At 47.2% G+C, this 12,781-nt stretch overlaps 2 protein-coding genes across 2 annotated transcripts; one reads left to right on the forward strand and one right to left on the reverse strand.

The window, feature by feature from the left end:
- Nucleotides 1-6,794: 6,794 nt before the first annotated feature.
- On the reverse strand, nt 6,795-7,888 carry N7520_008476 (isocitrate lyase/PEP mutase family protein; the record flags this gene model as incomplete). Its single annotated transcript, XM_057142410.1, has 3 exons — nt 6,795-7,417; nt 7,478-7,625; nt 7,679-7,888. 3 exons carry the CDS (start codon nt 7,886-7,888, stop codon nt 6,795-6,797), a joined length of 981 nt encoding a protein of 326 aa, XP_056991698.1.
- Nucleotides 7,889-11,042: 3,154 nt separating this feature from the next.
- On the forward strand, nt 11,043-11,923 carry N7520_008477 (YoaK family protein; the record flags this gene model as incomplete). Its single annotated transcript, XM_057142411.1, has 3 exons — nt 11,043-11,184; nt 11,235-11,264; nt 11,334-11,923. The coding sequence occupies 3 exons, from the start codon at nt 11,043-11,045 to the stop codon at nt 11,921-11,923; spliced, it is 762 nt and encodes a 253-aa protein (XP_056991699.1).
- Nucleotides 11,924-12,781: the final 858 nt, after the last annotated feature.

Consider the following 12,781-nt stretch of genomic DNA (forward strand, 5'->3'; position numbering starts at 1 on the left):
GAAACGCGACAACTGGAAAATGCTTTGCGAGGGAACAACTAGCTCTAAAGGGATATTTCGAGGATAATCAAGCAGCTGTTCATCTTTGGGATAAGAGGCAACTTCTGCCCAGGTGCACGGCTGCATTAGCATTGGCCCTTTGTATCTTGCTGGTCACCACGAAGTAATAACTAGTAAGGACGTGCTTAGCTATCGATTTATGTACATATGTGCAATCGTAGAAAGCAATTGTCTCAGCGACCGTACTTTCAACGGTTGAAAGCGATGAGTAGCGATCATCGCTCGATTGCGACAGCGTGCACTTTTATCACCATCATCTGAACTTCAGCATTGGCTGTTGATTTAAAACAGAGGCCGACGATCATGCTGTGTTCCAAGGATGTCTGCATCAACGCGCCTCATTTGTTGATGACGGATTTTCAGGGTCCAAGCCATCGCCCACTCAAAATATTTCCACTGAGTGTACTGTAGCCATGCCACATTGACTGCAGTACTACGGCTCTTACTTTGACCTGTCCTGGACAACACACATCGATCATTGACACCGTGAGCCGGACTTGAGCCGATGCTAGGTTTCGCATTCAGTGAGCCTCTAATACTGAGTGGTCAAGGGGCGCCCAATGGCTACAAGTCTAAACCTGATAATTGTCTATGCTGCGTCTCTAGCATGGACATTGTATCAAAATTTAGATACATGGTCATCACACTATTTATTAATACAGGCATGGCCGATCGAAAACCAGAATCTTTTGAATGTCTCAAGGCACAAACGGTGTCGCTCAGGCGGTGTGTCACCCTTCGCCCACACTTCGTCCGACTCGGGAAAAGACCCCACCCACATCACTGTATTTTTCTCAGGCCAACAGCCGTTGTCAAGTCCTTCGTGACAGAAAATAGAGTCGTGGCATACGGCTGGTCATTATGTACCAAAAAGAAAGCTAGATCATGTCATTAACTCGGAAGTATCTACACCAAGAAACCAGTTGGCTTAAGCTTCTTGTTGTGATATGAGGCTGGTGCAGATCAGGAACCAAGCCGAACCATCGGAATCAATCCCGAAGTATGTTCACGAAGAGTCAAGTTGATTGGAAATCAAGTTGATCTTCTCGTTGTATATATAGCCTTATTTTTCCCTCTCAAATAAACAATAAGACAATCAATCTTCCTTTGAACTACAACACTTCTTGTTATATATATATTGTAGCCGCACATCTTTCTTCTAATAAATAAACAACACGTTCCCTTTTGCACTATAGATGCTATGACATCAAAGTCGCACGCGTGACTTGTATCTCTCTAGTGGCCTCACAAAAACATGACCAATGAAGTCTACACCGGTCTCTTCAAGTACGACTGCGCAATATCATGAAACAGATCGGATTAAGTCAATTCGAAGTCGACCAAGTATGATACAAATATGAAGCGAATGCTCAGCACCACGGTCACAAATGTAAGTTCCATATTAAGTCAGATACTGTGCGTTAGCCGTTAATCCGATGAAATGACACTGTACACGTCCATTGCGAGCGTCCCCTGCCCCGCACCCTGATGAGGCTACCATAGTACGACCATCGAACAGCATGGTATAGTGCACATGTCTCACCGGAAGCAGTCATCAGTCTACGAGAAGTATACATCATCGAGGTCTTATCCGGGCAACTGTGTAAGCGAATGAAAAAGCATCGGGCAAGAAGCAGAATGAGTCCTGCATCCGACGCCCTCTAGTCTGTCCCGTTTGAAGAGCAACCTGGTCTTGGGTTTGAGTTTGCACTCTTCTTGATTAAATGAGAGCACCTGGGAATCTACGAAAGAGCCCAGTCATCCTTCGTCATTCAGCATTTCACGCAGAACATAAAATGCGCCTAAGTAGGCAAGTCAAAGCCCTGTGGGTTTCATGCGTTGTGGTCAGCTGCACAGCGACGCATAGCTGCTCATCTGATAAGACACATGACTGCGCGGTAGCTGAGATATATATTTGATGAGGTGGCCGGAGAAGCGTCGTGTCATGACCCATCACCCGCGATCAGCACGATGGCATTCCCTAGGACAAAGTCAGCAGAGCTTGCTGTGCTTGGAAGAGCAAACAAGCGCGCTGGGGAGGGCCCGAAGCGAGCAAAGATGAATTTCAGGCAGCCGTGCAGGCATGTACGCGACGGCGCAGATGTCACAGGGACTCGACAGGACAATGCAGCGTAGAGAGACACCGACCTTGCATCTCGCACCACACCATCCTAGCGCAACTCTCACTGTTGTGCCTGAGTGACAAGGAACTGAGCTAGATGTCAAGCACCAATGTGCAAGAGCCGTTCTTTGTTCTGCCATTGGCAATTCAAAATGTCGGCCCGACACGGTCATGGCTTCCTCTTCATAGATTCTCACACCTGTCGGAGTGATGGGTGAAATTGATTTCACCGAGTACACGGATTTCTGTATTTTTCGATTCGCCAATAAAATGGGCATGGATTTTTGGAAGCTCAAATCGATTTCTCTTCAGCAGCATCGGGGCCGTGGCCGCGTGTCACGTGATAGCAGCGAATGTTTTGAAGGAAAACAAGGTGGCATTCGGGTCAGCAACCGACAAGAATCTCGAGAGACCCATTTGATTTTGGACCACTCGAGCATGACCGTGATTTGATCGATACTTCGAGAGACGGCGCAATGCGAATGCACCCTTGATGAGATCTCCCAGACCTCACAATGACTACTGATATGATAAAGTAGGAAAGCTTTTCGATGTGCTTGAAGACTGAAGAGCCGTGTGAGACCGACCAGATGAAGTAATACACCGGCGGTGGCGCTTCGTCGATTGCTCTGTCAGTCGGGCCAGAGTTGCCGAGCTCGCAGACTGCACTGTGGGCCTCATGTCACTCGCATTGGGACACAATCGTCCACTGACAGAACATCAAGTACCAGCGAACGCGCTTTCATCCGCGCCGCTTGGTAGTCAAGTCCAATCAGCCCATGAATAGTGTCAATCCATCAAGGTTCTCTGAATGAAGTGATTCCCTGTGTTGAAACTCTACTGAAGTTTCAGCTTTCGCCTTGTCTCGATCGCATCACTTTGAATCAAGCACAAGAACGGCGTCCACTAGCATGTCATCGCAAAGGCTGAGTGGATGACAGGCTACAATGCACTTTCACTCGAATACTGCAGAGTGTCCGTGGAGATCGGTAGAAGTCGGTCGCGCAGCATTGTAGACAGGGTTTGCAAGAAGATTCAACATTCGCCAGCTGAGCTACTTGTCGAGCAAGGATGCAGAACGATGACGGCGCTCACGCCCTCATGGATGGAATTCAGCCTGGTGTCTCCAAAGCGAGAAAGGTTGGCACTGACGTTTCCGTCCACCAGTGTTTGGCAAGGGGAAGTTGCTTTTGATCCAACGCGACGGCAAAGGCGGTAAGGTCGTCCCAGACGCGGGTGCAGTATTGTTTACGCGACGTCCCGCGGAGTTGGTTCGCACATGACAGTGGCCTTGCCAGAGAAGATCTCATTCACAACTCTTCATGCTCGAGTGCCTAATGCTGGGCTTGTTCTGGTGATGCTCGGTTGACAATACAGACCATGCTTTGGCGTGGCTCTGCCGTTCTCCAACTTTCGACTCACACCAATGCTCGCTCTAGTCAACTTTATAAGATCTCTTCGGACCTCTTTTCTTGACCAATTTGACAGCTGCGGCCGATTGAAATGGCCATGAAGTTTTTTCCGAGCAGACGATGCTGTTTGCCACTCAACTCCTGGTCGACTTCACTCCCACTCCCACAGACCAACTCCCATGAAGCAAGCAACTCCTACGAATCACTCCCACGAATCGACTCCCACAAGACCGAGTCCACAAAACCAAAACCAACGCCCACGAGCCCACTTCCACAAATTATCTCCCAAGAGCCATCTCCCACAAGACCAAGTCCGGCCATGGCACTGATTTGAGCCAGACAACCGTGGCGGTATGCATCTCAAGCCCTTCGTGAGCATGTTGCTCAGCACTTTTTTGAAGTTGGCTTGGTACGCCGATAGTCGGCTTTTAGAGTAGCCGAGCATGCAGACTGCACTGCATGGCTTCCCATCAGATGCTGGCCTTTTTGTTACCCACACTTGGGCTTGTTGGCTCGCCGCGCTTATGTTCCTTCAAGAGCGGTCGCACTCGGAAATCGGTCGCCCGGGTCGGACGAGTATCGTCTGGCGCATTGGGCTTGATATGATCATCGAAGTTGTCGAGAATTTCTGTTTGCACTGGAATTTTCGTCAAGTCTCGGAGCTCATCCCGTTTCAATCACAAGTTTTGCTGAGTGCGGGGACGGGTATCCGCTGCTATAGATATCCATGCCATCACAAAGGCCGGGCGGTAGACGGGCGGTAGACGAACGATTGACTACAGACCCATGGTGAAGAAGCGAAAAAGTTCTTGCGCAGATGACTGCCCGTTAGAGGTCGAAAGGTAATAGTCGTTCGGCGGATAAAGCTCGTTTAGCGGAAAGAATAAGGACATTCACCAATTATGAGGTACCTTTCGCAAGACAAGATGTTATACGTTGTCGACGCTGACTGCCCTCTCGCCATGGCCAATTGATGCAGAGGTCGAGTGGTGTATCCGATGTTGTCGAAGTCGGGATTGGCGGCAAGTCATCCCTGGGAACGTCTCCAGAGCACAGCCCGCCAGAATGCTGTCTACCGGGCAAATACTGAATTTAGAATGACGGGCATTGAGTGTGACGCTCACTCAGCAGTGCAAGGCAAGACTCTGACCACCAATGACGCCAGGACAGTGGCCTAGGCAAGAGATCCATGTTGTGATACGAGGCTGGTGCAGATCAGGAACCAAGCCGAACCATCGGAAATTAATCCCGAAGTATGTATACGAAGAATCAAATTGATTTTTAATCAACTTGATCTTCCCTTTGTATATATAGCCTCATGTTTCCCTCTGAATAAGATAATAAAGATACCTCTGAACTACAACACCAACGTTTGTTTGGCCATACTTTGCCACATCTGCAGAAGAAAGGAAACCATATGCGCCTAATCTATACTGAATTATGACTGAGATAAACCCATTGTCAATAGTATTGATCCATTCGCTTGGGTCATAAACCGCCCCAGAGAGACCATAGCCCCCGCCATCTGATTCACACCTCATTACAGGCGTCTCGAATCAGAACCCTATAGAAATCTGTAGAGGGATATCAAATTACGGAGCCAGACAAGAACAGGGAGATCTCGCGCACTTGGTGACGCGTAGACGTTCAAAAATAAGCAATCCTCATCACCTAAGTCTGAGTTGAGCCCATAGACCTCAGGAAGCTGTGCGGCACCCGATGAGAGAAAAGTGGTGGCTGATCGTTTGCAGGAATGATGGTGGTCCGGTTCACAGCAGGAGGCTGTGGAGCTTTCCATCGCAATTGTCCCGCCGGAGGGGTCGCATATCGAATTCTGGTAAAAAGGAGGGATGGATCAGTGCTCTGGAGATTCTCTCTGGTCTAGTAGGTAATAGGCCACTTACCCTAGGAATATGTTCAGACCCGAGGCTCTTTTATAATATCCTTGATATGTTGCTTAACCTAAATCAACCACTGTATTGTCTGCGTGCAGACGTGTCCCTAAACAAGCCGTGATACATACGATCGTAAATGGAATGCTGCAGAGGGAAGCGAAGAAGTCCATGCCGATTTTGCTGTAAGTGGCCAAGACATGAACTGAAGAAAAGCCGAAGGAATGTGTGTGGACCCTGAAAGGTGAGAGAGTGGATGTTGCTGGTCTTATCATTGTATGTAGACTCATATAATGAAACAGTATCTCGAATAGCGAATTCGCAAGTACGCCAATTCTGTATTGAAAAGACTGGTGAAAAGAGCATAAAGCATGTTTGGGAAAACTAGGAAATCATCTTTGGGGAAAAGTTAGATCATCTATTTGACTCAATCTGCCTGTTTCTTTCATTAATTTGACGGTATCTGGATCGCTTTGTGAACTGCATAGCTTTTGGTGACAAAGTATTCAAAACTTGAAAGGACGATTGGGGTGGGGGGGGGGGGGAATCAACGGTAGGGTTGAGAGCATGGCGAAAGAAAATTTCCTCAATAGTCAGTACCAAAATTGAGTTGATCTATCAACAAAAACTGACTTCATTGAATTTAGAGATTTATAAAAGTTACTTCTTATTCAGAGTGCGGCAGTGATGGGTTGACAGAAATGTTTACTTCTGCCGTTCAGTTCAAACTCCGTCGAATGCCAACAGTTGCCTGGAAACAGTTGCCTGGAGTCACCTTCACACCTTTGCCACCATTTAATAATTTAGACCAGTCCCTGGTGATATTCTAATACAAGAGATGTGTTTCTTAATGAACTCAAAAAAATCCAATGACGTGGATTGTTTGCTGATGAGCGCTAACCTCATGATTTGATTTCTCTGATGTATGCTCATCTACTTGGTTAATACCGAAGCTACTCTGTGAATGTGGTTTGTAGTGGTGGTAAAGAAATATGATGAAATATATCGGTTCCGATAGTGGCAGTATTCACTAGTAGTAGAATGAACCCACTAGGCCATTGCACAGTATATTAAGTTAGATGTGTCTTTTCTATATCCTTCCGGTAACCAAATAGTTAAAGGAGCTCTTTCGAGCTGATTCAGCCGTTGATACCTTGGAAATCAGGAAGCATTGGGCGTTGATTGAAACGAATTACGCTAGTAAGATTCCTCTCCACTTTTACCGACAAAGTATGGTTGACGTGTGGAGATATCAAGTCTAGTTCGCTTATGCCTTACAAGCTCTCAGGGAATTCGACAAATCCCCGCTTAGACTCCGTCTTCGAAACCATCGCCTCCCGCCTCAGTATCCAGCTTCACAGCGTCCATCAGTCCACATACTTCGAACAATTTCTTCGGTCCCAGTCCTTCCGGCGTTCCGACAACACCTTCTGTCTTGAGACGTAAAAATGCCGCTCTAATTCCAGCGTATGCAGGCACAATCGAGGCAAAAGAAAAGATCATGATGCGGAATCCCATTTCCTCGGCCTCTTTTGTCGTCACAACGGGAGATGCTCCGTTCTCAACCATGTTAAGCAGAAGTGGCCAAGGAGCGAGATCTTGGACGGCTTGTTCCATTTGTTCCCTGGTAGTGAAACCCTCAAGTAGACCGACATCGGCGCCGATCTCGCGGGCTGCTTTCAGGCGGGTAATACACTCATCATATCCGTGTTGTTGCAGCGCGTCGGTTCGGGCGATGAGCACAATGTCTGAGTGCAGACGGTCCTTGGTCAACTTCGCGGCCCGAATCCTTGTCAAGTATTCTTCCAGACCAACTACTCGCTTGCCAGCAAGATGACCACATCGCTTGTTTGAGATCTGGTCCTCGATGTGGAAGCCTGCAACACCTGCTTGGATGTATTGCTGAACCGATTTGGCTACCATCAATGGGCCTGTGTGTGTCAATCAGCTGAATGCTCGAATTTCTGAATTTTATTTCTTGTGTTACATACCTCCATAGCCGGTGTCCATGTCTGCAATGAGAGGAGCTCCGAATGGGTCGAGGTTAGCAATCATTTCGGCATTGGTCTTCATGTCATGAAGTTGAGCAAGTCCAAGGTCGGCCATTCCAAGGCGGGATGCTGTAGTTCCGGCCCCAGTCTGTGAAAACATTAGTTCCTATGGATTGATTCGGATGAACAGAGATGCCTTACCATATACATGCCCTTGAAGCCCAGCTCCATGGCAATACGAGCAGAAAGGCCATCATAAACACCAGGACACACAATCATTTCCTTGTTGTCCTTGAGCATTCTTCGTAGCTTGGATGCCGCGGGGATAACGTAGAGAGAGACAGATGGCTCCTGTCTCATGCCGTTCACCTCATAATAGCCATCCTTTTCGACGGTAATTGTGATAGTCATAATGATATATATGATATAATCGAACAATACTGTTTCATGACAGACTAAATGACAGTCGAGGCGAACCCGCATCTTTATACCTCTCACCCTGCTCGGACAAGACCATCCCACGAGGGAAGGGTGGGTCCGATAGTGTCTAGATCAATGGGGCCAACTTCACTACACGGGCTACTAGCAAGCCTTGATACTTGGGAATGCAACATCTCACCGTACGCCAAGACGCGACATGCTTTATCGCTCGTTCTTGGGTCGTACCAACTCGAAATCACGATCCGGATGACCTTAATGGCCACAGGTTTCCACAGCACCTCAAAACCCGGTATTCCCAATTGCCACGGATAGTCGGAGGGACTGCTGAATTTGGACATATTGATCGCCACGTTTTGCAGAATTCAGAATGCCAGGGGCCAGGGACCTTGATAACGCATGCGGGTGACGCGGTTGACAAGATAGCTGCACCCTTCAGAATTTAGCCAAATTCAATATACTTAGGCCCACCTCCTTCGGGATCGATTTCTTGTCGCTTGGTGTCGTATGCGCTGATGCATATGCATGTGTGCCATCTTTTCTGACTTGCATAGTGGGTTCTTACTCACACTACGGAATATTTACGTTGGATTTTTCTGTATGTCGTTGTTGCCGCTTTTGACAGCTGGGAAATTTCCCGATTGCTTGAATTGAAGTACAACTAGTATTCTACCTACCAAGGTCGCCAAGGAATAGTTTATCTTCCAAGGTTGTCGACAAGCATCCAGTACGCCCATCACTTCTCTCCACAGATGGGAATCAATGGTCGATGATTTTAGATCTCTCCGTCTTTTAGAAGATAGACCCACGTTAGTAAGTCCAATAATGTGTGACTCAGATGTGAGGTTAGTCATTATTGAAGATAGACCTTTCATTGTCATCGACTTTTCATGTCAAGCTGAAGAACTGGACACGACGTAGGGACTTCCAATATGTATCTTACTACGCCACGCCACTTAATTACGTATTCTAGTCAATATAACGACTGCTTTAGCCTCCTCAAAATGGACTAGCTGCAGCATCGGCGAAACTCAAAGTTAGTAAGTGTCCATTTCTTCTTCCCCGCTTTGACCGATAAATTTCATGCCGATAGTAAATTCACTTTGGCTGTCTGCCCCCATATTTTGAGCAATGCTTTGCATTTCTCAGCGTTCTTTCTTTCAGGTTTCAGAAACTGACATTCAAAAACCACAGACCGCATAAAAATCAGGGGCGAAGTTGGTATTTACGCCTTGCCGGAGTGTGTAGCTCATTAGAGCCAGGTTTATCATCAATTTCCCGTTTCCGAAGTTGTACGCCTGCAGCGCTAGTAGAGGTCACAGGATCAGAGCCGCAGAAGGCAGTTGATGCGCCGAGATATGGAATTGCAAAGATTATCGCTCAATGTCGAGGCGAGATGCGCCAAGTTCTCCATAGAGAACTAATGTCCGGCTGGGGAAAGCCCGAGCCGAATGAGATTGTGTATGCGTGGTGATAGGCAAACAGAGGGACAGAAGACGACATGGAGGTTATGAGGTAGCGTTTAGGGGCGCGTCTCGGGCTCCTGTGACTGGCCATAGGATGAAAAGATCGCATTCGTGGTCTTAGAACCCCTCAACCACGGGCGCCGAGATGCATCTTATCGGGGCCAATTTTCTTTCCCGTTTGTTTTCACATGCCCTGTGGTAGGTCCTTGGCATACTTCAGCTTTACGGATATGAAGATCATGAGCCCTCAAGTAAGAAATCTGGAGACAGAGGATTCATAGGCCATGAATCATTGCGATCTTCAGGCTACCATGTATTATTCACCAGATCGTCAGCAAACCCCAGTGAAACAGCGAAGATTTAAGTAAGGTACCCCTGATCTTCTCCGCCCATTATTTAGCCGAATTTCGGTGGGCACCCACGTAGACCCGGACTCGGTAGATCTCGACATCAGAAGGAAATTCAGCCGAGAGTGAAGATCACGAAACCAAAGTACAGAAGCCTTCTCGGAATTAAAAATCCATATCGTCCTGCACTTCAGAATTCAGAATTAATTAATTGGACTGATATGAGGTTGGTGAAGATACGGCCAAGAGAGGTCTAGACCCACAAAACATGCAGACTATATCTACCAGACGAGACGAGGCGAGATTTCTCAACGGAGAATTTCATGCATGAATTATTGCAGTGGCTGCAATATAGTAAGGCTGACCAACATATGCGATAACCGCATTTACCTCATTCGTGTGGAAAACAAAAGCAGAACACTAAATGAAATAATCATCTTCAGCTGGTTAATACTCAATACTCAGTAATCAAACCAAATCTACGCCACTTTATTAAAGCGGCATCGGGAGGGATTGGCCAAGACCTTACGGCCCCCGGCCGTGCAGGAAACAGAGCCAGTGGAGAGAATCGGCCTTCCGGGACGCTAAAAATTGATTGCATCCGTCTTACTCGGCCAAGAACACCCCTGGTCGCGAAGTTTCTTTCTCGGGACCATCATTCGGGAGATCAGCAACCCCCGCCCCAAAGGAAAAGGCTATGTGGCCTACAGATATCCCTCATTTAAGCCACCCTTGCTCGTGATTACGCCTTATCTTAGTCCATTCACACGGAATACGCGATACCTGTTATCTTATCACGCCTCCTTCCAGATTTTTCAACTTTTCAATGCATTCCGAGACCGCAGAACAATAAATCCAACAATGAGAGTTCCCGGAATCATCTAGGGCTTCAGCGCCACAATCTCCTCTGATTGACGGATCAAGAAACTGAATATAGTGGTGCCAAGATTCTCGGCATGGTGAAAATTCATCTCGAATCATCCTTGGCAATTCTGGGCACCGGATCGAGGTGAGGAAAACCCTCGCTGTAAGCCACAAGTATCAAGGTTGATTGTTAGGTTACACCCAAGGATGGAAAGCCTTTGGGAGGTGGGGAATGTCTAGTACTCAGCTGTAGATTGTCGTATCGATTTGCCAGGTTGGACTTTTTGGCTTCTTGGCCTGCATCTTGTTGCTTTGGCGAGGTGAAAGGGGAAGAGGAATAAGTTCCAATTTTTGAGGTCCATCATTCCCTCAGTCTTTTCGCCCTGGAAAGTTGAAAGAAATAGCAGTTTATCCCCAATCTACGGAGGTCCTACAATATTCTTCACTTCTATGACTTCAATGGATCAAGAAAAAGGTCGCACGGCGGGAGTTTCACGCTTCTTGAAGGAAGAAGTCGTCTCACGAAATGCTGACTTGCTGTTGTTCACCTGCTGCTTGACCTCTGGTCTGGTGGACAGTACAATTTACAATGGTTTCAATCCTTCATCTACATTACCAGTATGAAAGATCTAATTCAAGCAGCCTACGCTACCTTCGTCTCGATGCAAACCGGTGAGAAGCCGTTTCCCTCTTTTCACGTCCATGGTAGAAAAAGGACTCTAATAAGCTGCTATGACATAGGAAACACCATCTTCCTCGCACTAGGTACATCCAACCAGAATACACGCCCATACGGTTGGGCTCGTTCACTGACATCCATCGGATGCTTTGTACTGGGTGCATTTTTCTTTGCTCGGCTCAACCAGTGGATCGGAGCACACAGACGAGGATGCTTGATGCTATCCTTCTTCATACAGGCCAGCCTAATTCTGATAACTGCTGCCCTGGTACAAGCTGGCGTGGTTTCTAGCGCCATGGAATCAGGTCTGGTGCAAACTGCAACACAATGGGACTCAGAGGTGCCGATTGTTCTCCTTAGCTTTCAGTCTGCGGGCCAAATCGTCGCGAGTCGAGCTCTGGGATACAATGAAATTCCCACGGTAGTGATCACTAGCCTTTTGTGTGACCTGATGTCGGACCCGAAGTTGTTCATACTGCGGAATGAAAAGCGGGATCGGCGCCTCGCGGCTTTCATCTTTACTTTAATTGGAGCCATCGTGGGAGGTTGGGTTACTAAAGCGACGCAGCAAATTTCGCCCGTGCTTTGGTTGGCAGCAGGGATTAAGTTCTCAGTGGTATTGTCCTGGGGCTTTTGGAAGAGTAAATCATAGATTGCGTGACATGTACGTGGAGTTTCGACATTTTACACATTCTGGTGAACCTTTTCGGGTTCAAACATCGATAACCGAGATATATCCTACCCTCCCTCACCTGAAAAGCCAAACTCTATCCGCAGTTGCCCAATCAGAAAGCTTTCCCTTTTAATTTGAGCGCTTAGGAATGGGGTGAATCTTATCGAACACGTTTTTCGGGTCGTACGTGGCTTGAGGATTTCCAGACGTTCAATGAGTGTCCCGGGGTAGGAGGAGAATATTAAAATTCTTGTTCATATAGTTCGGTTTAGGGCCGAGACATAAATAGTCAGCGTAATATGGGCTGTCGCTTATATTTACACACTGTCAAAGTCCTTGAGATCTGTGTTAGCTTACATGGGAGTTCTCCACGTCGGTAACGAATGTTCGTGCCGCTTCAGCTACGCGTCCAGCCACGATGCACGTGATTTCGGTGGTCCCTCTGCAGAGCATTAGATCAAGGTGCTTTTCTTTGAGCTTTGATCAACGAGACTGGCAGTTGCGTTGGTTCTTAATTTGCAGTACTGTAATTTTCTTTTCTTCCCCTTGCGGAGGGAGTGTTGTGGGCAAGTCTTGCTAATAGTCCTAGCATCACTCAATCAAAGATCGTTTCGAAGTTTCACCCAAGGTTATATGATTTTTCCCAAGGTGATCTCTACAGTAGTGGTAAAGAATGGATCTAGTTTTGCCAGCATACAGCCATTCTCGAAATCGGCTTGACCAACACACATTCAGCAATTCTTTGCGAGCCCCACTGCTAAGGTCTTATGTTTATCTATAGAGCACAGTGAACGTCAAACGTTGGCCTTTGATCAAAGCCTAGCGTTTCACTTAAAC

The sequence above is a fragment of the Penicillium odoratum genome (assembly GCF_028828045.1).
Source record: "Penicillium odoratum strain IBT 22623 chromosome Unknown utg000006l_segment0_segment0, whole genome shotgun sequence".
Lineage (NCBI taxonomy): Eukaryota > Fungi > Ascomycota > Eurotiomycetes > Eurotiales > Aspergillaceae > Penicillium > Penicillium odoratum.